Raw genomic sequence first — 25,730 nt, forward strand, 5'->3', positions numbered from 1 at the left:
CAAATTCCAGACGGGCTGCCATGTTCCTTTTACTAAGGAGTGGCTTTCGTCTGGCCACTCTACCATACAGGCCTGATTGGTGGATTGCTGCAGAGATGGTTGTCCTTCTGGAAGGCTCTCCTCTCTCCACAGAGGAACGCTGGAGCTCTGACAGAGTGACCATCGGGGCCTTGGTCACCTCCCTGACTAAGGCCCTTCTTCCCCGATCGCTCAGTTTAGAAGGCTGGCCAGCTCTAGGAAGAGTCCTGGTGGTTCCAAACGTCTTCCATTTACGAATAATGGAGGCCACTGTGCTCATTGGGACCTTCAAAGCAGCAGACATTTTTCTGTATCCTTCCCCAGATTTGTGCCTCAAGACAATCCTGTCTCGCAGGTCTACAGACAGTTCTTTTGACTTCATGCTTGGTGTTTGTGCTCTGACATGCACAGTCAACTGTGGGACCTTATATAGACAGTTATTATATTTCCAAATCATGTCCAATCAACTGAATTTACTGCAGGTGGACTCCAATTAAGCTGTAGAAAGATCTCAAGGATGATCAGTGGAAAAGAAGATGCACCTGAGCTCAATTTTGAGCTTCATGGCAAAGGCTGTGAATACTTATGTAAATGTGATTTTTTTGTTTTCTATTTTTAATAAATTCAAAACATGTCAAAAAAAACTTTTTTCACATTGTCATAATGGAGTATTTTGTGTAGAATTTTGAGGTAAGAAATTAATTTAATTCAGTTTGGAATGAGGCTGTAACATGACAAAATGTAGAAAAAGTGAAGCGCTGTGAACACTTTCCGGATGCACTGTATTTGTAGTCTTCTCACATGATTAAGTGAAAACCTGAGAACCTGATTGAAAAGCAGGTTCATCCACCTGCTGGGTTCATCAGGCCGCATCTGCTGCCTTCTGAAGCGCAGATGCAGCTGACTCCCGCTGCCCAGAGAGGAGATACAATATCAATGTGGTATAAGTGTGCACAATGTCCATTTCAAATAGTCGTCACGCGTCACACTCGTTGTGCGTCACGCATCATCCGGAGTCCGATGCACACAAAAAAGTTCCTCCTGCACTAAAAGTGCTACATTGCGTCTGCATGCTCCCAAATGCGCACTGAGGCGTAGTTCATGCAAATGTTGCCCACACTTGCAAGTACAGCAGGTTGGGATCGAGGCATCCCTGATGGATGATCACATTGCGAGCCTCAAAGTCCCTACACCCTGCCAAGCTTTTCAATGCGCCACCCCGGTGAGACATTTTTGAGGCATGTTTTGCAGTGTGCAAAACTTATGTCACTCTCATAAAGACTGGAAGTCCCCCACATGGCAGATGTTCTTGTTCTGACTGCTGCAGTGGGGGTGGACCTGATCGGCGGGGGGGATTAGCGCTTTAAAGCAAGTATCAGCCGATGTTGATACCGTCCTTTTTCACTGATATCGGCCAACACCGATTGGTGGCCGATTGATCAGAGCACCACAAACCCAATGTGACAACAACATGAAAGAAAATGTTTATATAGCTAATATTATCCTCAGGGTCCTCTATCAGACCAAGACCAGTTCTTCGGCTCCCCTGACCCGGCGTCCTCCATGAAGCCGCCTCTGTACAGCCAACACTACGCTGCTCAGTCGGGCTATGGCGACATGCCTCTTGACGGCTCTTACCTCTGCCCCCCTATTGGCACCCACATGGGGCAGCAGAGAGTCAGCGGCTACCCCCCGATGATGAGGATACCTGCAGGTGCTGGGCCCAGATCGGCTGGCGTGAGACCTGGTGGTCCAAACCCTGTAGTGCCTCCACAGCCCAACAACTTGAGGCTGCAGCTGCAGCACAGACTGCAGGCCCAGCTGGTACGACGCTCAAATCATTCCTAGAAAATCATCTTTGCTCTGGATGTGGTTTGCTAGAAGACAATTTGTATGAATGAATGTCTGCTTTTATTCACGTTTGCTTCTAGAACCGCCAGCCCATGGTGAACCAGATGGGTGGCTTGTCCAGCATGAATCTACCTCTCAGGTCCAACGTTCCAAACCAGGTCAGTCTTCTTCTTTGGGAACTGTGAGGAATTAAATATCTGTCCATCCATCCATCCGTTTTCTATACCGCTTATCCTCATTAGGGTCGCGGGAGGAGGCTGGAGCCCAACCCAGCTGACACCCTGGACTGGCCATGCATTTAAATACTTTCATAATTCTGTGTAAAGTTTATCTTAAGTCTTTCCTGTCCAGGGGGCGATATCAGCCCCCCTAGTTTGTCATACAACAGAATAACGTGTGTGACTGGCAATGCACCTTTTTTTAGTTCATCTTGTGAATTATGCCTAGCAACAAGTGGCTATTCCCAAACACATGATGTGACTTAAAAGAAGAAGCAGTGCTGTGATAAGAGTAAAGCTAATTATAAAGCCCTGCCATGTGTGTCTCCTCAGGGATCGTTCAACGCTCAGCTATTGGCTCAGCGTCAGCACGAGTACCTCAGCAACCACCTGCGCCAACGCCAGCAGCAACAACAACATGTGCACCAGCAGCGTACAATGATGGCCGTCAACGTGGCTTCTCCCGGTTCACGTCTGTCTCAAGGCAACACGCAACACTTCCCCTACCCGGCCCCCAGCTACGGTACTGACACTCTATGCCACTTCCTGTACAGTTTTCATTATACTGTATACACCAGCCATTACTAGCATCTTATTGCATGTTGCCTTTGATGAAACTATTATGGTTCTACAACAGGGGTGTCTAGTCCATTTAAAGAATGCAGGTGAGGCACTTGACATTGGGTACATGAATTATAATTAAAAGCTTATATTAAAAGCAATCCAATGTATGTCAGTATACTGTATGCTAAGCTATCAGAGCAAAACATCCACAATAAATGACTACTTTGGACACCCTTGTTCTACTTGCTAGTGCTTGACTTTACACTTTTAATTTGAAACATGAGACTATGGCACACGCTGGCCTCTTGTGGCTGAAAGGAGTATTGCAACAAAATAGAACTTCGAAAACAATGGAAAGAACGTATACATAGACATGTATATAATATATATATATACTATATATATATATATATATACAATCATAAAAATAAAATAATTATAATTCTCACTGAAATGACTTGAAACTTACAAAAGTCACAATAAATAAAAATGTATTGAGAATTAAACATCAAAATCAGCCATCGCTTTTGAATTGTTGATTAACATAATTATTTTAAAAAACAAGTTAATGAAACAGGCCTGGGCAAAAATGATGGTACCCATAACTTAATATTTTGTTGCACTTTTGAGGAGATCACTGCAATGAAACGATTTCTGTAAGTGTCAATGAGCCTTCTTTTTGGCCCACTCCTTGGAAGCAAAATGCTCCTGTTGTCTCAGGTTAGACGGGTGTCTTTCCAGATGGCATGTTTCAGCTCCTTCCACAGATGTTTGATGGGATTCAGATCTGAGCTCATAGACGGCCACCTCAGAATAGTCCAACACTTTTCTGTTGGGTGCTTTTGGCTGTGTTTTGGATCGTTGTCCCGTTGAAAGACCCATGACCTGCGACTGAGACCAAGCTTTCTGACACTAGGCAGCACATTTCTCTCCAGAATGCCTTGATAGTCTTGGGTTTTTATTGTACCTTGCACAACTTCAAGACACCCTGTGCCAGATGCAGCAAAGCAGCCCCAAAACATAACTGAGCCTCCTCCATGTTTCACAGTAGGGACAGTGTTCTTTTCTTCTTACGCTTGATTTTTCAGTCTATGAACATACAGTTGATGTGCTACCAAAAAGCTCCACTTTTGACTCATCTGTCCATAGAACGTTCTCCCAGAAGCTCTGTGGCTTGTCAACATGCATTTTCGCAAATTCCAGTCTTGCTTTTTTATGATTTACTTTCAACAGTGGTGTCCTCCTCGCTCGTCTCCCATGAAGTCCACTTTGACTCAAACAACAACCAATGGTGCCATCTGACACTGATGTACCTTGGCCTTGGAGTTCACCTTTAATTTCTTTGGAGGCTGTTCTGGACTCTTTGGATACAATTCCAACTATCCGTCTCTTGTATTTGTCATCAATTTTCCTCTTGGGGCCACGTCAGGCAGGTTGGCACCTGTCCCGTGGACCTTAGACTTCAGAATAATATGTGCCACTGTTGTCACAGGAACTTGAAGCTGCTTAGAGATGGTCTTATAGCCTTTACCTTTCAGGTGTTGGGCTATCATTTTCTTTCCAATGTCCTGGGACAATTCTTGCCTTCGCTTTCTGTTGTCCATGTTCAGTGTGGTACGCACCTCGTCACCAAACAGCACGGTGACTATTTGTCACCCTTTAAATAGGCAGACTGGCTGATTATGAGTTTGAAGACACGTATGATGTCAATTAAAGGACACACGTGAGATAATCATGTGACTCTGGTCAAATTGTTTTCAATCTTTTGAAGAGGTACCATCATTTTTGTCTGTTTCATTAGTTTATTTTTTAAAGTAACTATGTTAATCAACCATTCAAAAGTGATGGCTGATTTTGATTGTTTAATTTTCAATATTTTTTAATTTATTGTTACTTTTGTAAATTTCAAGTGATTTCAGTGAGAATTGTAGGATTTTCTTTCTTTAACTGAGGGGTAGCAACCATTTTGTCCACGTGTGTACATGTTTTCAATAAGTATCCAATTAATTCTGTCCCACCTTCAGGCATAAGTCAGCAACACCAGGATGCCACGGCAGGCTTTTCGTGTGCTTCCGGGACCCCTCAGAGCACCATGCTGTCCCCCAGGATGGCACAGGCCCAGAGTGCTATGATGCAGCAGAACCAGACTCAAATGCAGGGAGGGGCTTCAGGCTACTCGAGCAGCGGTGGCGACCTCAGCAGGTGGATGCAGCCCGCCAACACCAGCAACGGGTACAAAAGCTGCTTCTTATTATCATGATGTATTATTATTATATTATATTATATTAATATAAAATAAAATAAAATGAATATAATATATATTATATTATTATAATGCCTGTTTGTTTGCAGCTTGTACCAACAACAAACTCAGTTCCCGCCACAAACCACTGGGGGCATGTACAACAACAGCAACAACAACATGACCCCTAGAGGGGGCAACACCAACCACATGCCAGGTCACATCACCCCCATGACCTCTGAGCAGGTGAGTCAAAACCACACCTGAATTAGTCAGTTCCCTGTCTCCACGTCTCCACCATACCATCTCATCAACATGTCTGATCCACTTGATTCCCAGCCATCATCTACTTCGTGTAACCATTTTTATACCAAAAATGCTTAATTTAAGCAAATAACACTTAAAATTTCCCCCAATATGCATATTTTTGTACAAATAATGGGCCGTATTCCACCACAAAACAGCATGATATATGAATATAGTTTAGAAAAACCATGTTAGCGTGAAGCCATGACATTGGAATGGCGAGGGACAACTGTATATGGAGTGAGTGTGGTGGTGCCTTCAGTGGTGACAGTCTGACATAACAATTTCCCTTCGCACAGACTTATAGTTTGAATGTGTCCCGCAGGTGAGTGACAGCAGTCTGATCCTGGATCAGTTGGACATGCTAACACAGGAGGCCGACATCAACTCGGTAAGTTGAGCTTCCTTCGTCTTACGTTTGTTTACTTGAAGAAAAAACTCAATGAGGACATTTTGTCTTTTCTAGAACTTTTGCTGACTCTGAACACTAAATCCTGCTTTGTTTTACTCGCAACCAGAAAAGATCCAAATGCCGTCTTGACCAAAATACCTAAAGCCTGACTTTAGGGTGCCCCTAAAATCTGGACATGTCATAAATAGGTTAAAAAAATCATTTAATTGATAATGTAAGACAAGAACACATATAGCCATGTTTATATTTCATTTAAAACATAAAAAAAAAAAACAATGGTGAATAATATATGCATTTTGTGCTGTTGTCCAGACTTTAGGGACATCCCGTATTAGAGATAACACACACACACACACACACATACAACTTTCATTAAGACATTGCTTTTCCGATCAACATTTTACAAAAATGTAAAAATCTCAAGCTTTAATTTCAATCCTTTAAATTCCACTCCTATGAATATTTTATAACCATTTATAAGATTTAAATGAGATGAAAGTTTATCTTGTATATTGTTGATCTTAAAAATAGACTAATATATTTGGACTGCTGTAGTTTTTGGCCATGGGAAGGAGGAGGGTTATGCAGATGATGTAAATAGATCTTATATTCCCTAAAGTGGTATTACTAACCAGCAATGTATAGTGGAAAGGCGACAAACACAAGATTCAACCTCAAAACCATGACTTTATTACTTTCAAAAAGTAAAAAAAACTTTTCTGGCTTCAGTTGAACCAAAATGATTTATTTTTATTTGGTTGGCTAAGCTCAATCACAACTAATTTATTGTATGTATTTCTAGAAAGATGATATATAAGCTTTTTGACTTTCAGCCTCGCAGTTCAAGTCAATGTGAAGGCAAATCCATGCTAGACCTGGGGTGTCCAAACTTTTTACTGTGAGAGCTGCACACTGACAAATGGCAGGAGATATAGGATACGCTTCCCTGTTTTGTGATCCAGCTCCCGAAAAGCAATCCAAAGTACTTAGCACATTTATTAGACCACCTGACATCATATTTCATAAAGCGTAGATGACCTCTGGTGGTCTTGATAACAAATACAAGTATTTACTTAAATCTTGCCCAAAACGTATATATTAATAATATTGTACTATTATACTAATACTATTTTTGTTATTTTTTGTACAAGCAGATATGATAATTCATGCATAACAATAATACAGTGTACCAGTTCTGCACTGGTGTTTTAACTAGGGATGCTCCAATCAGGGTTTTATGCTGCCAATTCTAGTACCGATCATCCAGGACTGATATCATCCGATACCGATCACAGGGATTAATTATACATTTTTCCATGTATTTAAGTGCTATTGGCCATATAATATGAAAGAATCACCTTCAATGAGACGAAAAGAAGCCACATTTGGCTTATCTTTTGAAGAGAACATATATCGTGTAGCTTCAGACACCTTGGAGGAGATTTTGGAAGTGAGAGTTGATGGGTGGAGCGCTAGCTGGACTTCCAGGTGAATGAAAGAGTACTCGGTGTCTTCGAGCGTGTGTCTTCCGGTGTCTTCCAGCGCTGGGAAAGACTGGTCATCTCATCCCATTACTTCAGTTCTTTGTCAGGTTCGAATCTTAGCCTTCTGTGTGGCACGTACGGGTGAGGCTGGGTTAGCTGCCGATTTACTCACGATCACACAAAACTCAAAAAGTCAACATAAAACATACTCAGCTCGTCATTTTTTAATGTGCTACCCCCACAAGCTAGTTTTCATGGCATGTGTTAGTAGTCAAGTTGAAGACGTCAGACATGATGAAGAAAAGTCGAAGGAGCACAATGGCAAAGACGTTAGTTCGGGCAAGACACGGCATCCACGCTTGGATGGCTGCAGGCTGCAATAGTCCTCGCCACAGCTGATTGGCTGTTGTGATCGCCGTTGAATGTATCTGTTTATGCCGATTACATGATTTTTCCCCAAAATCGTCCCGTACTAATCTGTGACGGATCGATCGGAGCATCCCTAGCTCTAACCATTACAAACCATAAAAAGTTATTTTAGTCATTATAAATATTGTTAATTTAGGGCGGCTGTGGCATAAACTTTCCACTGGGTGGCGCTCTAATACATTTGTTCAACAACGTTGAGCAACATATGCATGCTATGCTATGCTGACTTTTTTTTTTTTTTTAACAGGTGTTTTTCGTGTAGCCCTAAACCTTCTTTGTGATGTTCTGTTGTGGGCCATGATTAAATGATTAATTCTGTATTCAGCATATGGGCCACGGGACAATAAATAAATGAGCTCTGGGCCAGAAAAGTTGCCTGAGCCATATTTTGGACACCCCCGCTGAAGTAATAAGTTCATATCCTCAGCCTTAACTGTCTTTAATGGCCACTTGCCAACATTAGCATTTAGCGTCTTAGCATTTCATTCGACTGCTCAAAGAGATTAACCACATTTCACTTCTTTTTCACTTTTTCATTTCAAAGAGTGTATTTATGTACAAAGCCTGGACAGAAAAACTACCAAAGTAATCAGGAACTAAACCGACTGGAACTTGATAGACCAGGGGTGTCCAAACATTTTTCACCATGGGGGGCTTTCAGTTCAAAGGATGTCGGTGGGGCTAAAACCAATCCCACAGGACTGTAATCTACCTGTGGAAGTAAGTGGGTGAGGCTACTCAATTGGCCATGACTCAATGCTGGCCAGAGTGTAGATTTTTAAATATTCCAAGTTGGTGGGTAAAACAATGCCAGCTTTTTGGTTTGTGTTTAAAAAAAATTAAAAACGTGAAATATTTTTAAATATTAGAAACGGGTTGCGCCAAATATATCTGTGACGGTCTCAATTTAACCTTTATGGGCTGCCACAAATCCATGAATGTATGGAACCCGTTATATATATTTAAAGAAAAATAGTATGCACGTCAGTTTTGTGTTATTAGGATTATGTTATTTAGTTTTCTCCTTACATGCTCTTTTTTCATTTTTTAGTAGCTGTATTCTTAAAATATGCCAAGGACTGATTTTTTTTTTTTAAGTGGGGACCGCTAATGGCCCCTGGACCACACTTTGGACGCCCCTGTTGTGTATGTTTGAGGATAGTCGCAAGTCCCTTTGCTGTTTGAGGTGCTTTCTCCTATCTTTGTCGCTTCTATTGACGCTGCTGAAATGATCCACAGGTTGTTTGTATAAACACCAATGATGACATACTGAAATGAATTGTTAGCCTTTTAGCACTGATTTTTCATCTTTTGTTGGTATTGTTGTTTTTTTGGTGGTTAAAACCCAAAGACTTAACGAGGAAAGCCATTCAGATGTTGTGAGTGGATATAAAGCCTCTGGTAACGCACGTACGAAATAAATACACTACTTTTCTTACTTGATAGATGATATTTTTTATGGCTGCAAGAATACTGTTTCATGCAAGCATACACGCTAGCATAATAATGCCTTAGAAATGGGTGAGTGTACGTTTTGATTGTTTGACATTTAGTATGTTTTATTTGCTGAGTGAATGTCTTTATTCATAGATGATCTACAAAAACGGTTATAACGTCTGTGACGACAGTGTTGTGTCATCCATCTTGTGTTAACAAGTCAATAAATAAATATGTTAAGTAATGATCGTAAATCCAACAAACTTTTAATTTAGCGTCAGGGTATTTAAACCCAGGCTAAAAAAACACTACTGTGTGGGTTTTTTTTTTATGTTCCACACTTTAGTGCAGTTACAAAATTCACTGTTTAAAAAACCCACCAAATATCATGTTGATGCTATTTCATGAAGCAAGTTGTCAATGCTAATGGCCCTTTTGTCCACGCTGCTTGTTAATTTATGATTGATGCCACTGTAAATAAATTATTTTTATTCAAAACACTCCTCTGACTCTGTCCTCATTGCAACCCTTCAACATTGTGGTATTATTATTATTATTAAAATGACTGACTGGTGAAGATGAAAACTCAAGTGTTACAGAAAAAACTTTTTAAGTGTTTCATGAATTTGTCTTTGTGCTCGTGTTCTTGACACTGTTCCAGTGGTCTCTGACCTCTGTGTGACCTTCCTGTGCAAACACAAAGGCATGAGATATGTTGAAACCCTTCCAGCATTGTCGCACTCTCTCCCTTAAACAAATGTTCTTTTCTTTCCTGGCTCTCAGTCATGAATGTGAAATTGGGAAAGGTAACTGAGACTTGTGACATTGATGACAATAGTGCCGTACAAAGTGTGGCTCAAGGTTATGAACTTGAGGAAAGGTCACACATCTCTTTCATTAAGATACTTCTGAAACATTTGAATAAAATAGCACTACAATTGAACACTTAATACAGTAATACAATTCATTTAATGAATACATTAACACATTAAGTTGCTTTTTTAATCATATACTTTTTTAAATGAACATCTTTAATCACATTGTTGTAATTCAGATACTTTTTTTAAACATTCACCTTCTACTCAATTTTATTCAATTAGTTCTATTGGAAATATTGTATCAATCTTTTTCACAATAACCAGACGTGCATTTCCTCAGTACGTGTTGTTGACGCCCATTGGACAATGGAACTGTCAATCGCTCGCATAGACTTGATGTCATTGCTGGTAGGATTTTTGCGTCAAGATGCATTTGAAGAGACACGGAAGGGAACTCTGTTGCTTTTTTTCCTTTTACCACTACGAAGAAAGACTTTAACGAAGTATTTTAAGGCTTATTGTGACTACACAGCTACGTGATTGAGTGTTAATTTCTACGTTATTTCCTCATTTATCGCTTGCTCGCTATCGGTTGTGCTGATGCACACGTAGTGAGACATCTCTACTGTGCTGCAATCTTTGTAAAAGAGGCGGGCACCCAGGGCAAAGTAGGGGGCGGTAACCACTGCAGTCGGTACCGTTACTTACTACAGCCCGTTGGTCCAGCAGAACACACGATACCAGACTCCCCAGGAACCCTCGGAGCTGCATTTTGCCGGGAAGGGGGTCAGCAGACATGTCGGCACCGAAGCGTCAGGACACGCGGAAGTTCTTCGAGAACTTGTCCGGTGCCGGGAAGTCCATCGCTGTGCTCACCAGCGGCGGAGATGCCCAAGGTAAGAGGATTCCATTATCGGACACAGCAGTCCGATATAGTAAAGTCCTGGCGTGGAATTGAGATGAAACATCATTGAGGCCACTTTTACTTCCTCTTCTAACATCATCCTTCTTAATTGTGGCGCATTGGTTTCATTGATTGGACAGTTGGTCACCAAGGAAACCGCCCTCCTCCCCCATGGTTTCGGCTCCAGCTGGGGGAGGTTCTGTCAGCTTTTCTTAATTATATTGTAATATATATTTTCTTAATTAATTATACCACAGGTACCGAAGCTAACACAAGATCATGTAAGCTAATGGACACATTGTGACATTGCTGCAGAGCTGTCCGATAATGGACACATCCCGTCCGTACTGCAAGTGGATGAGGCTGCTCGAGGTGGGTGTGTTGGACCCTACCAAACCGAGCCCGAAAACATTCACGAGCAACAAACATTCGTAACATCGAGGACAGCGTTCTTATTTAGACAAGAGTCTTTGTCTTCAGTGAGGAGCTTATGCAACCGGAATGCACGATTCACACGTACATGCGTACACGCGCACACGCACACGGTAAACGTGAATGCCCAGACAGCCCGGCGGTAATAAAACTAACATTTAATAAGTTCATGTGACGTCACAAGTAAATCAACAAGTGCTAACTTATTAATAGTGTGTTGTTACTATGCGTGTGCACGTTTCACGTCAACATTTAAGCGGTTATTAATCGCAATAACGTTAATCTTTATTATTATACTATCGTGCAGTGTGTAATTATGAAGCCTATTGCTTACTAATAAATGTCCGGTTTAACCAACCACTGTCTTTGCACATGCGCAAACATGCGATGTTATAACAATGGAGGTTAATGTAGATGTAGTAGCGCGTAACAAATGATTAATATACAGTTCAATTCGTCGAGAGGATGAGTCGGTAGGCGAGCGGAAATGGGCAAACAAAAGCTGAACCAACTTGGGACTTTCGCAATAAAATTATGCTTTGTTTAGCCTCAATCGAACGCCTTTACATTGAAGTCATGGTGTGATTTCCGGTTTGTGTGCTTCTGTTCCTTGATGACGACTCCCACCGAGAGTCGCATCGCCTATGTGAGGACCAGCAAGTGGCCATGGTGCTGCCTGACACAACTATGTCATCTAAACCGTCGTTTAATGTCTCATTGAGATCCCCAAAATAGAAATGATTTCACTTAAGTGAAACATGTTAAGCTACGTCTCCTGTATATTGTATGTCTAGGTTGTGTATAGAGACATGTTATGTAACACTAATCCATTCATATATTCTATGTGCTGTATGCATGTAACCCTAATCCATCCATATATTCTATGTGCTGTACGCATGTAACACTCATCCATCCATATATTCTATGTGCTATATGCATGTAACACTAATCCATCCATATATTCTATGTGCTGTATGCACGTAACACTAATCCATCCATATATTCTATGTGCTGTATGCATTGGAGAACGCAATCATTCACACAAGTTTAGTTTTAAGAGTCGGACCACAGTGTGTACCTTACAGCCATTATTTGCATTCGCATTAAACATATACATTATGAAATGGTTATTATTCATACACACGTTGAAAATGATAACAGAATTGGCAAGTGTTGTCTTCCTTTGACAGGGATGAATGCTGCTGTCCGAGCAGTGGTCCGCATGGGGATCTATGTGGGAGCCAAAGTCTACTTCATCCACGAGGTGAGACATGGCATAAGGCCTAGATGTGGTGACATAACAGATAAATATTGTAGTAAAGCATTCCAGTGAAAAGTGACACAGCCCAAAGGCCGGTGGAGGTGATCTAGTTTCAGTGCATGTATAATTGGATCAGCGCCCTCATCCTCTCATCGCCACTGTCCTTCGCAGGAGATGACAACACGCACTGTGTGCTTTTATTTTGGTGTTGTTTGGAGCCTAGTTCCTCCCAAGAAGCAGAATTTCAACATGTTTTGTTTGTTTTCTTGTCCATGTCCTTATAAGGAAATGTATCCACTAACCTTCTTCTAAGACCCGTGATGATTTTACATGATGGTGCATCCCACAGGGCTACCAGGGCATGGTGGATGGTGGGGACAACATCAAGGAGGCCACGTGGGAAAGCGTCTCCAGCATGTTGCAAGTGGTGAGCACCGTTTGGTTTTCAAAGCAAATCTAGCAGGCTTTGTTAGCCAGCCGTGTTGAAATGTGAGCTGCTTGTCTCGGTGGGCAGGGCGGGACGGTCATCGGCAGCGCTCGCTGTAAAGCCTTTCGTACCCACGAGGGACGCCTGAAAGCCGCTCACAATCTGGTTGAGAGAAACATCACCAACCTGTGTGTGATTGGAGGGGATGGGAGTCTGACTGGAGCTAACCTCTTTCGGGAGGAATGGAGCGGCCTGCTGGATGAACTCCTGCAGCAAGGTGACGCCACGTGAGATGGACTGAAACAGTGCTCAGTGTTAGCGAGGGCAGTGCTGTCATTTGGAGAATGCGGGCATCAATCCCGCTACCTCTCACATGCAAAGCGGGCACTTTTAAAAGGAAATTACAGCAGCATACTCCTAAACAATGACATACTCTCTGAAGGTGTCCAATAAGTGGAAAATTAGTGGGGGGCCAGGACCTTAAAGAGATAGCACTCCAGTCCAAATACACATTTTCCTTGCAGGTCTCATCAGTGAGGACGCCATGCGCGCTAACTCTGTGCTGCACATTGTGGGCATGGTGGGATCCATCGACAACGACTTCTGCGGCACCGACATGACCATCGGCACTGACTCGGCGCTGCACCGCATCATCGAGGTGGTGGACGCCATCATGACCACTGCTCAAAGGTGACACAGGAAGACCAACCCGTCTTGTTTTGTCATCTTTCACTGACTGGATGTCACCTTTCTGCTTCACTTCAGCCACCAGAGGACGTTTGTGCTCGAGGTGATGGGACGCCACTGTGGGTAGGTCATATGTAACATATGTACATACATACATCATACACAAAAGAGTGACTCTGGATGGACTTGAACCCACAACCTTTGAATTACTTTCATTGCGCTGTCGAGCCTGCTCATCATGCGATCTTTTCACTTTTCACTCCCACGTTGCTCTCTGTTCCAGCTACCTGGCTCTGGTCAGTGCTCTGGCATGCGGGGCAGACTGGGTGTTCTTTCCAGAAATGCCTCCTGAAGATGGCTGGGAGGACAATATGTGTCAGAAACTGTCAGAGGTAGCGCAGACACACACACGCGCACAACATGGCGTGTAACACAATATAGCCTTACAAGCAAACAAATGACAGTTGTCAGAAGTAGCACATTAGCTTGCGCTTTCCATCCATCCATTTTCTAGATATGCCGGCTATCCTCAGTACAAATGTAACAGTTCCCGGAAATAAGCACGGTAAAATCTGACGCTCTGTGTGCGCGCTCGATTAGGAGAGTCTGACAGTTGTCCTCTGTCATGTGTTAAAAGTCTTATGTGCTCTTCTAGAACCGTGCTGACAAGAAAAGACTGAACATCATCATCGTAGCTGAAGGCGCTATCGACTGCCACAACAAGGCCATCACGCCGGATTACATTAAAGACGTAAGTACGCTGGTCAACACCCTCATTAACTATTACCATGTTAAATATGTCACTTCCTGGTTTGTGACACATGCAGAAGCGTGTGTAGGCAGGATGGAACGGGTGGAGAAAAGTGTCAGGCGTGATGTGTGATTCAATTAGCTAAAATGAAAGGAAAGGTATACAAAACTGTGGGGAGACCAGCCATGTTGTTTGGTCTAGAGACAGTACCACTGAGGAAAAGACAGGAAGCAGAACTGGAGGTAGCAGAGATGAGGATGCTGAGGTTCTCATTGGGAGTGACCGGGATGGATAGGATCGGGAAGGAGTACATCAGAGGGACATTACATGGAGATAAAGTCAGTTGTCGGCCAGACTGAGATGGTTGGGACATATCCAGAGGAGGAGTAGAAGGATGCTGCCAGGTAGGAGGTGTAGAGGACGACCAAAGAGGAGGTTTATGGATGTAGTGAAGGAGGACATGAGGGTAGTTGGTGTGAGAGAGACAGATGCAGAAGACATGGTTGGATGGAGGAGATTGGTTTGCTGTGGCGACCCCTGAAGGGAAAAGCCCAAAGAGAAAGAAGAAGAAGCAGCAACCTCTAGATGTTGACTTTTTATGTGATGATGATGTCACACAGCTGGTGGTGCGCAACCTGGGCTTCGACACCAGGGTGACCATCCTGGGCCACGTGCAGAGGGGTGGGACACCATCAGCCTTCGACAGGATCCTGGTAGGTCTTCCATATGTTTCTTGTGTTCATAAGTGCCATCATGTTTAGGTCCATAATGTCCCAACCATCCCTAACATGTCCATGCCAGGCCAGTCGTATGGGCGTGGAGGCGGTGCTGGCCTTACTAGAGGCTTCTGCTGGCACTCCAGCCTGCGTGGTGTCTCTGGTTGGCAACCAGGCAGTCCGACTGCCTCTCATGGAGTGTGTGCAGATGGTAAGAATCCTCTATTATGCTTTGGATGCTTTTCAGTGTAACAAAAATACCACCACATAAAGTGACACATACATATGGTGTCTTCAGACGCAGGAAGTGCAGAAGGCCATGGACGAGAAGAATTTTGAGGAGGCGGTGAGGCTGCGTGGCAGGTGAAGCATTTCCCCGCTGTCGTGTGTATTTGGCACACTTTAGATGAAGTAACAATGTGTGTTTGTCTGCAGGAGCTTTGAGAACAACTTGATCACCTACAGACTTCTCTCCCACCGTAAAGCTGACTCCGAGATTCCAAATGTTAGTGTCATTTGTTTATGAACATTTTTTCTTCATAATATGAAAGAATGCCAGGGTTTTGAATGTTGCAATGTTTCTTTCCTTCAGCCAGTCTGAGGTTAGCATATGAAGGTACTTCCTGCCCAGATGCATTGTTGGTCTTTTCGTCTCACTAACTGTCCCAGTGAGTGAGCAGGAGGCGGAACTTATGCACACTTTTGCGCTGAAGTAGCATTTTCATACATGTAGTGATGTGTGATACCAAGGATTTCATTTCTGATGTGAAAAGTAGTTCCCACCAACCACCTCTGAACAGGATCTAAAGTACACTTTTATCACTGTGTTCCTTTTAATGAAATACTACATTAACCCAAATCACTCAAGTATCAAAAGTATCAATAGTTTAATTGACAATGGACTTTGGGACATGGAGACGTGGTATCGAAAGTATCGATATTTCAGTATCAATCTGCACATCACTACATACATGAAGTCAAGATTAAGACGCAGGGCCACCAACACACTTGATGATCAGTGCTTATTTCCTTGCATGTGTCAACATTGGACATGCAAGGACGTGTGGAGAGCTAGCCAACAGGCTCTGCTGTGGTCCACTTCCACAGCTTCCAAAGTTACACTTCCACATTTTTACCATTGAAAATGGACAAGCAGCAGCCTTTGTTGGTTTCTTGCTTTCTCCACATTGTATGATTAGACATGTTAAAGTCAACTACGCCAGTTCATCGGCCCTCACCCCCCTCAAGCTGTCTGGTTGCTGTGGGTAACGCTCTTGTTTGTGTGGGGGGAAGCCCATCTCTGGTGCATGGATTATTTCCTGACCATGTGTGCAATGGAATGATGTCAAAGGTTTGAGGGTATTTGCTGCTGCTTGGTTGCATCTCGTATGGCGCTTCTTAAATGCGGGATCAACCCAGCCTGGTTTCTGCTCAGAGGAAAAGTTGTGCCGGGCTCATCCTGCTTGGAGGAATGCCAGGGAATATTTCCGAAGCCTTTGCTTGGGACTTACTGTGTTCTGTCATCCTCAGAGTTCTTTCAACGTGGCCGTGTTGAATGTCGGCGCGCCCGCCGCTGGCATGAACGCCGCTGTGCGCTCGGCCGTCAGGGTGGGAATAACTGAAGGACACAAAATGTTTGCAGTGAGTGACGGCTTTGAAGGATTCTACAAAGGGCAGGTGAGACATGGGCTAGTGGGAGGCTAGCGTTAGGTTAGCATTAGTCTAGCGTTAGTCTAGAGTCCACTGTCACCTAGTTCCACCACTGTTCCATCACTCCTCAGAAGAAAAGTAGCTATTGCCTGTCTTGGAAGTTGCTAGCTGATGTAATCAGCTAATTAGCATTTTTATTTGCATATGATGTAGATCAGATGCCTTGGGAAAAAAGTGTAATCTACATAAGTAAAATATCTTAATTACACTTAGAACTGCTTATAAACTTGGTTCTTGGTTTGTTAATACAAAATTGGCAATCACTTTAAATCAAAATAAAAAAATTGCTGTATTTTATCTCGGCCAGCGCCTGTCTAAAGTTTAACCAGCGTAATAATTATGTCCGGCCATCTTTTATCTTGCAGTTAGGACTGCTTGTTTCATTTATCACACATCGACAGTTAAGTGACCGACTCCAAATGAGGCTTGAGTGTCATGGAACTGGTGAACAATACGTGCTTTCACTTTTAAGTCCCCACATACCAGAAAACTCTGCAGAAAAAAAAAAGTCACCAAGAGGGTTTGGAATGTTGCCAGATTTAGTGACAAAGTCGCCAAGTTGGCAACACTGGGTTCCACCTTAGCGATTACACGATTCCTTGGTAGCTGTATCAAAGCTGACTTTCTGCGTTCCGTTGTCCTTGGTGGTCAAAGTGCTAAACTTAGTCTCAGCCCTCGTGTGCTACTTTATAAGCTAACGACGAGCAGTCAGCGCTAAATTAAACCCAAAGGAAAGAAACATTCCTCACGGGTCACCGTGGCAAGTGGCGCCAAGCAGAAAGTGAGCGCAGCAATATACAGCAATATATAGGCCACATTAAAACAACTCACACAATTGGTAGACAATATCTGAAGGAGCTCTAATTCGTTGTCCCTGTTTTTAAAATCAGATCAAGGAGATCAAGTGGGGGGACGTCGGAGGCTGGACAGGCCAAGGAGGCTCTCTGCTTGGGACAAAGAGGTGAATGTCCTATGGATATTACAGAGCGATGCCCAGCGGGATACATTATGGTGGTCTTCCAGCATGTGCATTCTTGCGGTAGTTGTCAAGAACCCTGAAAATGATTTATGTTGTAGGACTCTCCCTGGAAAACATTTGGAGCAAATAGCCGAGCAGATGAGGATCCACAACATCAACGCGCTCCTCGTCATCGGTGGCTTTGAGGTATGCAGCCTTTATGATTTCATGATTCCAATATGAATATGAACTATTCAATCTGTTACATTTCATCAGTGACAATGACTTTGTGTTGTTTTAACGTTGTTGACGTTTCACACAGATGCTGACATTGCAAAGTTAAAAGAAGCATTTCGTAGCCTTTTAAACCAGTTTACAAAACTTAGCAAGTTTAATAACCTTGCAACCCCGTTTGGAAAATGATGATTGTGAACGTTTTCCTTGTTGTTTTCTTGTGTGCGTTGATTGGCTCTCTCCGATTGGCTCCTCCCATCAGTGCAAGCCCTCCCTTATGTCATCCACTGTCTCCATCAGCCACAAGCTACTCCCACACTATGAACCCCTGCATGCGTCCCATATAAGCCCCTCCCATGTCGTCATTGGCTTCTTTCATGTTGCGCATGTCATTACAAGCCCCGCCCACCTGCTGACCTCCCCTGTCCCTCCAAGCCCCGCCTACTGCCTGCTGTGTCTTCATGAGGTGTTCCACAGAGTTGGTTGTCTCCATGTGAAGATCAGGAGATGGCATGGACTAACTAGTTCAAAGGTCATGCTGCCTCATACCAGGAAGTGAAGATGATGTGCAGGGATGCATCGTGATGCCAAGTGTGTCTTCGTGTGTCTCCGTCTGTGCGCCTACTTTGTCCCAAACATCGTCAGTCTTCATCTCCTTCTGGCCCCGCCCCTCAATCCCCTAACAACCAATCAACCAATAAGATGCCGGTTGCTCTCACTGCTGCAGGCCTACGTGGGATTACTGGAACTTTCTGCCGCGCGGGACAAATTTGATGAGTTCTGCGTGCCCATGGTGATGGTCCCCGCCACGGTGTCCAACAATATACCGGGCTCGGACCTCAGCATCGGCTCGGACACGGCGCTCAATGCCATCACGGATGTAAGTGAAGATGGTCTGCACGTGTGTGTGTGTGTGTGCTTTCTGAGGCGTGGTTGATAGCTTATGTAACAAGGTGCAGGCAGCTTGTCTTTCACTGGGTCACCTCGCCTCCTCGGAATATCCTGATTGGTCTTCCATAAAACCTTGAAATGACCTTGGCACATACTGTAGCTCCTAGATATCACCCCCCCTGGATATTTGATATTCAGGACTCAAGCACTTCTTCAATTATGTTTTCTTTTTCTTCTATTTGTTTATTTTGTATTGATAGTTTATACTTCATAACCATATGAACCGCAATTCTTGCCCTCAATGGAACAGCGAGCCTAAAGCTTGTGAGTGCAGTTTCTTTTTGGCTATTGAAAGTGTTTTCAGTGTAAACAGCATTCGTGCCAAGCAGAAATGTAAAGCTTTCACGTAAACATACTTACTACATCAGACATAGAAGTTAAATGTGACAACAAAGACGCTAATCTCAGCCGTAAAAGTTCATCTTCCGAATTAATTAATGACACTAAGGGATGTTACAAAGTAGCATCAAGCTACAGTGGTGTGGGAAAAGTGTTTGGCTCCTTCCTGAGTTCTTATTTTTTGCATGTTTTGGAGTGAGTTGTGGACTCCAAAAGAGCAGCTACACACAATAACTGCACAGAAAGCATTCTAGATCTTCCAGATTCGGCACTTATTCCAGCCGTATTGCCTTGGAATTCCACCAACGGTCTGCATTCTGGCATGACCACTCACAGTGCAGCACAGCTTGTATCCGGGCATGCCCATATAAGGACGTCTGGCTGACTGTGATGTTAGAAGACTCTGAAACCAAGCAGTCAGAGCCATCCCAAACTTCTTTCATGGCTGACTTCCAAATGTACAAAGCTCATTATTGGAAACGTTGGCATGGGTCAACACCACAATGCAACATTCGGACTACATTTATAGGTCAGAAAAGTGGCAAGAAGCATAATAGGTGCCCTTCAAGGGCGGAAAAATGTGAACAATAAAGCCATTTCTAAAGCAGAATCAGGACAATCGCTGTGGTCTGACCTTAAAAAAGTGGTTTGTGTGTTCAGTTGCGTTGTCACTTAAATTACTTTGACAATCGGAAACATTTAAGTGTGAAATCAGGAAGGGGGAAAGGCTTTTTCACGCCACTGTAGTTTGAGGTAGCGTGCATGCAGTGTTGTTACCGTGACCTTGGCCCATGTGTGCTAAACAGTGCGGTGTCCAAGTGTTTGTGTTGTGTGTGGATGCATGTTTGCATGCCGGGAATGCAGCCTGTGGAATCATGGCCTGATTTGCAAACACAGCGTCAGCATGGAAGGAAGGTCTCTCACTGGCCCCGCCTCCAACTTTTATCTGTCACGTCAACACTTGGATGCGTGAGCCAGCGTGACCCACTCAGTCCTTGCCCCGCCCCCTCCCATGTCACCCAATAAGAAGCCAAAGAGAGAGCCAATACGCATATATTGAAGAAGGAAGCAACCTGTTTCCATGGTAACGGACTAATGCTAGCCAGTCACAGTGACATGAGATGAGATGTGATGCCTGTCGTCCCCTGGTGGTCTAACTGGGTACCGCCACCAGGCGTTGGAGTGCCTGCTGCAGCTGTATGAGGCTCGGGCAGACTACGAGGAGTTTTGCATCCCCATGTGCATGCTGCCCGCCACCATTAGTAACAATGTACCCGCCACCGACCTCAGCATCGGTGCTGACACCTCCCTCAATGCCATCGTGGAGGTAAGTGGCTGTGGACGCTTTAATGTTTAGGAAGGATGGCCTGCATGTTGTTGTTGTTGGATTTGGAAATTGGATATGTCACCATGGCTAAGTGAATATTCCATCCATGCTCATACAAACTGACATGGACTCTTTATATTTTGAAATTGTTTTTCGTTCATTTTCTATGCCACTTTTCCTCACTGGAGCTTATTCCGGCTGGCTTTGGACGCACACGGAGATGCCCAAACGGAAATTCAAACACAGATCTTTGCGATCTCCTGACTGTGTGGCCAACATGCTAACCCCCAAGCCACCGTGCGGGCCCAATGATTGTCATATTTGATGAAAATATCAGCTGGGGTCAGCTCCACATTTTATTATGACCATTGAGATGTGGCTCATAGTGAGTTTTTAACATATACTACAAAGTGTACTAATTGTTGACCTTTCCTTCCGGTGTTTCCTGCAGACGTGCGACCGTATAAAGCAGTCGGCCAGCGGCACCAAGCGGCGGGTCTTCATCATTGAGACCATGGGCGGCTACTGCGGCTACCTGGCCACCGTAGGGGGGCTGGCAGCGGGCGCCGACACCGTCTACATCTATGAGGAGCCCTTTGACATACGTGACCTGCAGGTCAGAGGCCTGTAGTGGCTCACATCCCCATTCTTGTTGCCATGTGGCTTATTTAAAAATAAAAGGACTAAGCTAAACTAAACTAAAAAGAAGAGTAGAACCACATGGAAAAGAAAACAAAAATGTAAAATTGATGTGTTTTTTTTATGTTACTTTCAGGCCAACGTGGAACATCTGACACAGAAGATGAAGACGACCATCCAGAGAGGTTTGGTGCTCAGGTAAGACACATTCATTCTATACTAATTGTTGACTATTTTTTTTTGGGGGGGGGGTTATTTAAGTCTTTTAGTCATGTGATTTGATGACTAAAACCAGCCAGTGTATGCATGTAGGAATGAGAGCTGCAATGAGAACTTCACCACTGACTTCATCTACCAGCTGTACTCTGAAGAAGGACGAGGAGTTTTTGACTGCAGGAAGAACATTCTAGGCCACATGCAACAGGTTGCACACACACACACATACTGTGTTACATAAAGTACAAAAATGGTTTGACTAACGGAATCTTCCATGTTGAAAAGGGCGGAGCTCCGTCTCCCTTTGACAGAAACTTCGGGACCAAAGTAGCAGCAAAGGCTGTCCAGTGGATCACGAAGACCCTGAAGGACTCATACAAAGCAGGTACAAATGGACATATTCCAAATTTCCAAAAATACGTGTGAACCATCTCAGCATGAATTTGTAATGTTTCTTGTCTCGAACGCAGGACGAGTGTTTGCCAACTCTGAGGAGAGCGCCTGTCTTCTGGGGATGAGACGCCGGGCGCTCGTCTTTCAGCCTGTGTCCAAGATACGAGACGAGACAGACTTTGAGTAAGAACTTTTGTCTTTATCTCAAATAATCTTTATTAATGACTGATGGACATGTTTGGCCACATATTATTCGTATCGGTCAACATGATCCTTAAAGGAGCCTGACCCTTGTGCCCCCAGACACAGGATTCCTAAGGAGCAGTGGTGGCTGAAGCTCCGTCCCCTGATGAAGATCCTGGCCAAGTACAAGACGAGCTACGACGTGTCCGACTCAGGTCAGCTGGAACATGTTAGCCGCTTCCGGGCCAAGGAGGGGGATGCCTCCTCGGCCATCTGACCTGGCCCCACCTCTATGTTCTCGTCTGATTGGCTGCTGAGGAGGTCTTTTAACGTCACTAAAGTCATAGCTGCTGTCACTTTAAGAAAGTAACTTATTATTCTCATAAATTCTAATATATATGATCTCAATATGCACTCCTAATGATGTACTGTATTTGAGTTTTAGCACTAAAATGTAGCTTGTATTTGGTTTGGATAATGTGTAAGAGTTGTTTTGTGCGATCTTTGGGTGTACAACAGGACGTTGTGTCCATTTTTTGTCTTTGTCAGTGGACGTTGTTAGTTTGGCAGTGCCTCCAAGTGTCTCCAAGCATCTAACTGTGTAAAGGTGTGTGCGCAGTATTAAAGCTTTGATTGTGCTCATGAGATTATCTTTGTACTTACTGATCTCATGACATCATAAGCATCACCATCTTTAACTTGGAACGATCCCCGTCTGAACCAAATTATAACAATAGGCGGCGCCATCGTGCAACGTTTTGTAGCCCTCCAAAATCTTATTCATCGTTGACCGCTAGATGGAAGCAGAGTACAATTTCAGTTGGGTAGCTTCCAACCATCAATGATGTTGGCCACTACTTGCATGTGGATTTCACCATTTGTGGATAATTAATACGTGCATCCAACCAACAACGTGCCAAGTTAACAAGTACAGCGTCATTTAGGGACCTTTACTACAGTAAACATCTGTATTTAAGTTACTGCAGCTTGTATCACTTATTTAAGAAAAGCTAACTCAAATTTGGTGAGAAGTGATGATCTAAAAACATTGTGAAAAACTGACTGTTAGCTAAAACACTCCTAAAGATCCAACGAGCAGAACACAGTGGTAACAATTCCATACAAATGTTTTATTCTCAAAATAAACTCTTCTATCAAAGTGACAATTATACATATTTACATCATCTGTGTGTGCAGCAATAATAATATAAATACCTTCTGAAACCCGTAAGGAGTCCGTGTGTTTGTGTTAAAGTTGCATTGTTGTGCTACTGGCATGGCGTACTTTGATGACGTCACATTGTTGACACGAACAGACCGGAAGTTCCACAAAGAGTCTCCTCACACCCGCGACAGAGGCATTTGTTTGGGACAAGACACGGAGCTGGCCGTGCCAGACCTCCATGTGAGACCGGTGCTTACGTCACTGTACATGGACCCCCCCGAGGCTTTGCTCCCCCAGCAGCAGCGAGTGCACAAAGTCCTCCACGAGTCCAGGGTCTTCCCGGACCAGACCCAGACCCCCGAGGTGATGCCCACCAGCAGGCACATGAAGTACTTGAGCATGAAGACGGCGTAGTCCGGCCGGGGGCGGCCCGGTTCGGACGGGCAGCCGCAGCTGTGGGCCACCTCCCAGGCCTGGCGGTTGTGCTGCTCGTAGAAGTAGCAGGCCACGATGACGGTGGCCGGCACCGTGTAAAGCACCGTGAACACGCCGATCCGGATCATGAGCCTCTCCAGCTTGTCCGTCTTGGTGCCCCCCTGTTTGATGACGCTTCGGATCCGGAAGAGCGACACGAAACCGGCCAGCAGGAACATGGTGCCGATAAACAGGTAGATGACCAGCGGCGCCAGCACGAAGCCTCGCAGGTTGTCCAGGTTCTGGTTGCCCACGTAGCAGATCCCCGCCACCGGGTCCCCGTCCACGGAGCTGAGCGCCAGAACCGCGATGGACTTCATGCTGGGGACGAGCCAGGCGGCCAGGTGAAAGTACTGCGAGTATCCGGCGATGGCCTCGTTGCCCCACTTCATGGCGGCCGCCAGGAACCACGTCAGTGACAGGATGACCCACCAAATGGAACTGGCCATGCCGAAAAAGTAGACCAGCAGGAAGACTAGCGTGCACAGCGCCGGCCCGGTGGTCTCGTAGTGCACGTGCTCCACGCCGTGCTCGCGCGTGCACGCCACCTGCTCGTGCCCGGCCACCAGCCGCACGATGTATCCCCCCGACACGAAGAGGTAGCAGGCGGACAGGAATATGATGGGTCTCTCCGGGTACTTGAAGCGCTCCATGTCGATGAGGAAGGTGGCCACGGTGGTCAGCGTGGACATGAAGCACAGCACCGACCACAGGCCGATCCAGAAGGCCGTGAACGTGCGCTCCTCCGGGCTGAAGAACGGGCTGTGGCAGGACATGGCGCAGTTCGTGATTTGGGCCGTGCTGACCCGGCCGAGCAGAGGGTGCGCTTCGCCGGGCAGAGACACCAGCGGAGCGCGGCAGCGACAGCCAGGCTCGCAGGGGGGCTCGGCCGGCTGGTGCTTGGCGAAGCCGCCCTTCTTCCGCGGGCTGTAGGGCTTCAGAGGCCGGTTGGTGGGCTTGGCCAGCACGGGCGACACGGCCGTGGTGGCGGCGGCGCCCTGGCTCTGGTTGTAGTCCATGCACAGCAGGTCCTGCCGGCCCTGCTCCGGCAGCAGCTCGCACCTCATGCGGTCCGGCCAGGGGAATCCGTACTGCCTCATGAGGGGGGCGCAGCCAGCTTTCGCCCGCTCGCACACACTTCTGCACGGCGGCAGCGGCTTCTTGTAATCCTCCAGACAGATGGGCGTGTACATGCTGCACAGGAAGAAGCGCAGGTCCGGCGAACACTTGATCTCCACCAGGGGCCAGAACTGATGCACCTCCAGGCCGGCCTCGTCCTGCGTGTCGTGGTTGAACTGGTTCGGCATGTACGTGTGGTTGTAGCCGATGCCTTTGCAGAGAGGCACGGAGATCTCCTGACACTGGAGCTGCTTGGCTCCCCAGCACACCGACTGGTGCACCACCAGGGTGAAGAGCGCACACCAGGCTGGGATGAGCCTCCTCTCCATGGCGCCGGCTGGTCCCGCTCAGTCCGCGAAGCTTGAACGACAAGTCATGCTCGGCTCCGAATTCACGCTGGAGTGCCTTTGTGCGTCTTTGCGTGCGTGTTGCTCCTCCGTGGCTCTCTGCACGCTGCCTGCGCTGTGGGCGGGCCCGGCTTTATAGAGGAGACGACGGGACACGCCCCCTAGGAGGGTCCTGGATGGAGGGGGTATCAATGAAATGTTCTTAATTATAATGTGGAGGCCAATACACATCCCGGCTCCTGTAATTAAACAATGAAGCGGCCATTAACGTACTGTATTTCACTCATATCACATATTGTATGTTACAGTATATCATAATTACATGAATAACATCATACGCTAAGTGAAGCTTTGTCAAGGCTTCCTTGTATTCAATTCAATGGTTTACAAACATTGAAAAACTCACCGATTTAGTACATTTTCAAAGAACTAAAATACCGCATAACGCTATAATACCACAATACTTTTCTACTAGAGAGGAGAAATGTAATCTAAGGAAAACTTGAAACATTTACTATATGCAAGAACAATGCTAAAAACACAGCATTTCAGCATGTGGAATCAAACTGTGAGTAAGGAACTCAAACAATGCACCAAGATACGCAAATTCAAGGAACAATACAAGCAGTTGATGTGTGCAAAATACAAGGAAGAGGAGTCTTAAACTAGTTTTGTACCTCTGTTATTACATTATGTATTTATTGTCGCGCTGATTATT

General features: G+C 44.9%; 2 protein-coding genes and 1 pseudogene across 6 annotated transcripts in view; 2 read left to right on the plus strand and 1 right to left on the minus strand.

Moving 5' to 3' along the window:
* Positions 1-8,370, plus strand: part of LOC131127213 (nuclear receptor coactivator 2-like) — a 29,691-nt gene extending 21,321 nt beyond the window's left edge. For 2 of the 3 annotated variants that reach the window (XM_078794744.1, XM_078794745.1), the window contains exons 16-22: positions 1,528-1,842; positions 1,950-2,027; positions 2,421-2,610; positions 4,676-4,883; positions 5,004-5,139; positions 5,525-5,590; positions 7,772-8,370. In XM_078794744.1, the coding sequence (XP_078650870.1) occupies positions 1,528-1,842; positions 1,950-2,027; positions 2,421-2,610; positions 4,676-4,883; positions 5,004-5,139; positions 5,525-5,590; positions 7,772-7,786 (1,008 nt within the window). In that variant the 3' untranslated portion in view covers positions 7,787-8,370. Of the gene's footprint in view, positions 1-1,527; positions 1,843-1,949; positions 2,028-2,420; positions 2,611-4,675; positions 4,884-5,003; positions 5,140-5,524; positions 5,591-5,665 lie in introns of all 3 variants that reach the window. The other variant, XM_058069458.2, reaches the window with a different exon arrangement.
* A 2,084-nt stretch (positions 8,371-10,454) lies between these two features.
* Positions 10,455-22,552, plus strand: LOC131131821 (ATP-dependent 6-phosphofructokinase, platelet type-like). Of its 3 annotated transcripts, XM_058076772.2 has the most exons (23): positions 10,455-10,675; positions 12,306-12,379; positions 12,726-12,803; positions 12,891-13,080; positions 13,328-13,493; positions 13,569-13,613; positions 13,774-13,882; positions 14,146-14,241; positions 14,862-14,954; positions 15,043-15,168; positions 15,256-15,320; positions 15,393-15,462; positions 16,488-16,634; positions 17,558-17,628; positions 17,745-17,832; positions 18,587-18,739; positions 20,324-20,476; positions 20,928-21,092; positions 21,252-21,313; positions 21,428-21,539; positions 21,617-21,716; positions 21,802-21,907; positions 22,028-22,552. In XM_058076772.2, exons 1-23 carry the CDS (start codon positions 10,576-10,578, stop codon positions 22,182-22,184), a joined length of 2,526 nt encoding a protein of 841 aa, XP_057932755.2. In that variant the 5' UTR covers positions 10,455-10,575; the 3' UTR covers positions 22,185-22,552. The 3 variants fall into 3 exon arrangements, with proteins under 3 accessions (XP_057932755.2, XP_057932734.2, XP_057932726.2); XM_058076751.2 differs by lacking the exon at positions 18,587-18,739; XM_058076743.2 differs by lacking the exon at positions 20,324-20,476 and having other exon boundaries at positions 10,456-10,675.
* Positions 22,553-23,016: 464 nt separating this feature from the next.
* On the minus strand, positions 23,017-25,109 carry LOC131131836 (frizzled-8 pseudogene; annotated as a pseudogene).
* Positions 25,110-25,730: the final 621 nt, after the last annotated feature.

This window comes from Doryrhamphus excisus, linkage group LG11 (assembly GCF_037039965.1).
Source record: "Doryrhamphus excisus strain RoL-2023G ecotype Guam linkage group LG11, RoL_Dexc_Guam_v1.1, whole genome shotgun sequence".
NCBI classification, from domain to species: Eukaryota; Metazoa; Chordata; class Actinopteri; order Syngnathiformes; family Syngnathidae; genus Doryrhamphus; species Doryrhamphus excisus.

What these genes read in the sequence shown, in the direction of transcription:
- LOC131131821 (XM_058076772.2), top strand. Translation starts at nt 10,576, where the DNA reads ATGTCGGCACCGAAGCGTCAGGACACGCGGAAGTTCTTCGAGAACTTG. An exon ending in CAGCGGCGGAGATGCCCAAG is followed by an intron (nt 10,676 to 12,305) that starts GTAAGAGGATTC and finishes TTCCTTTGACAG; the next exon opens with GGATGAATGCTGCTGTCCGA. An exon ending in TGTGTCAGAAACTGTCAGAG is followed by an intron (nt 13,883 to 14,145) that starts GTAGCGCAGACA and finishes GTGCTCTTCTAG; the next exon opens with AACCGTGCTGACAAGAAAAG.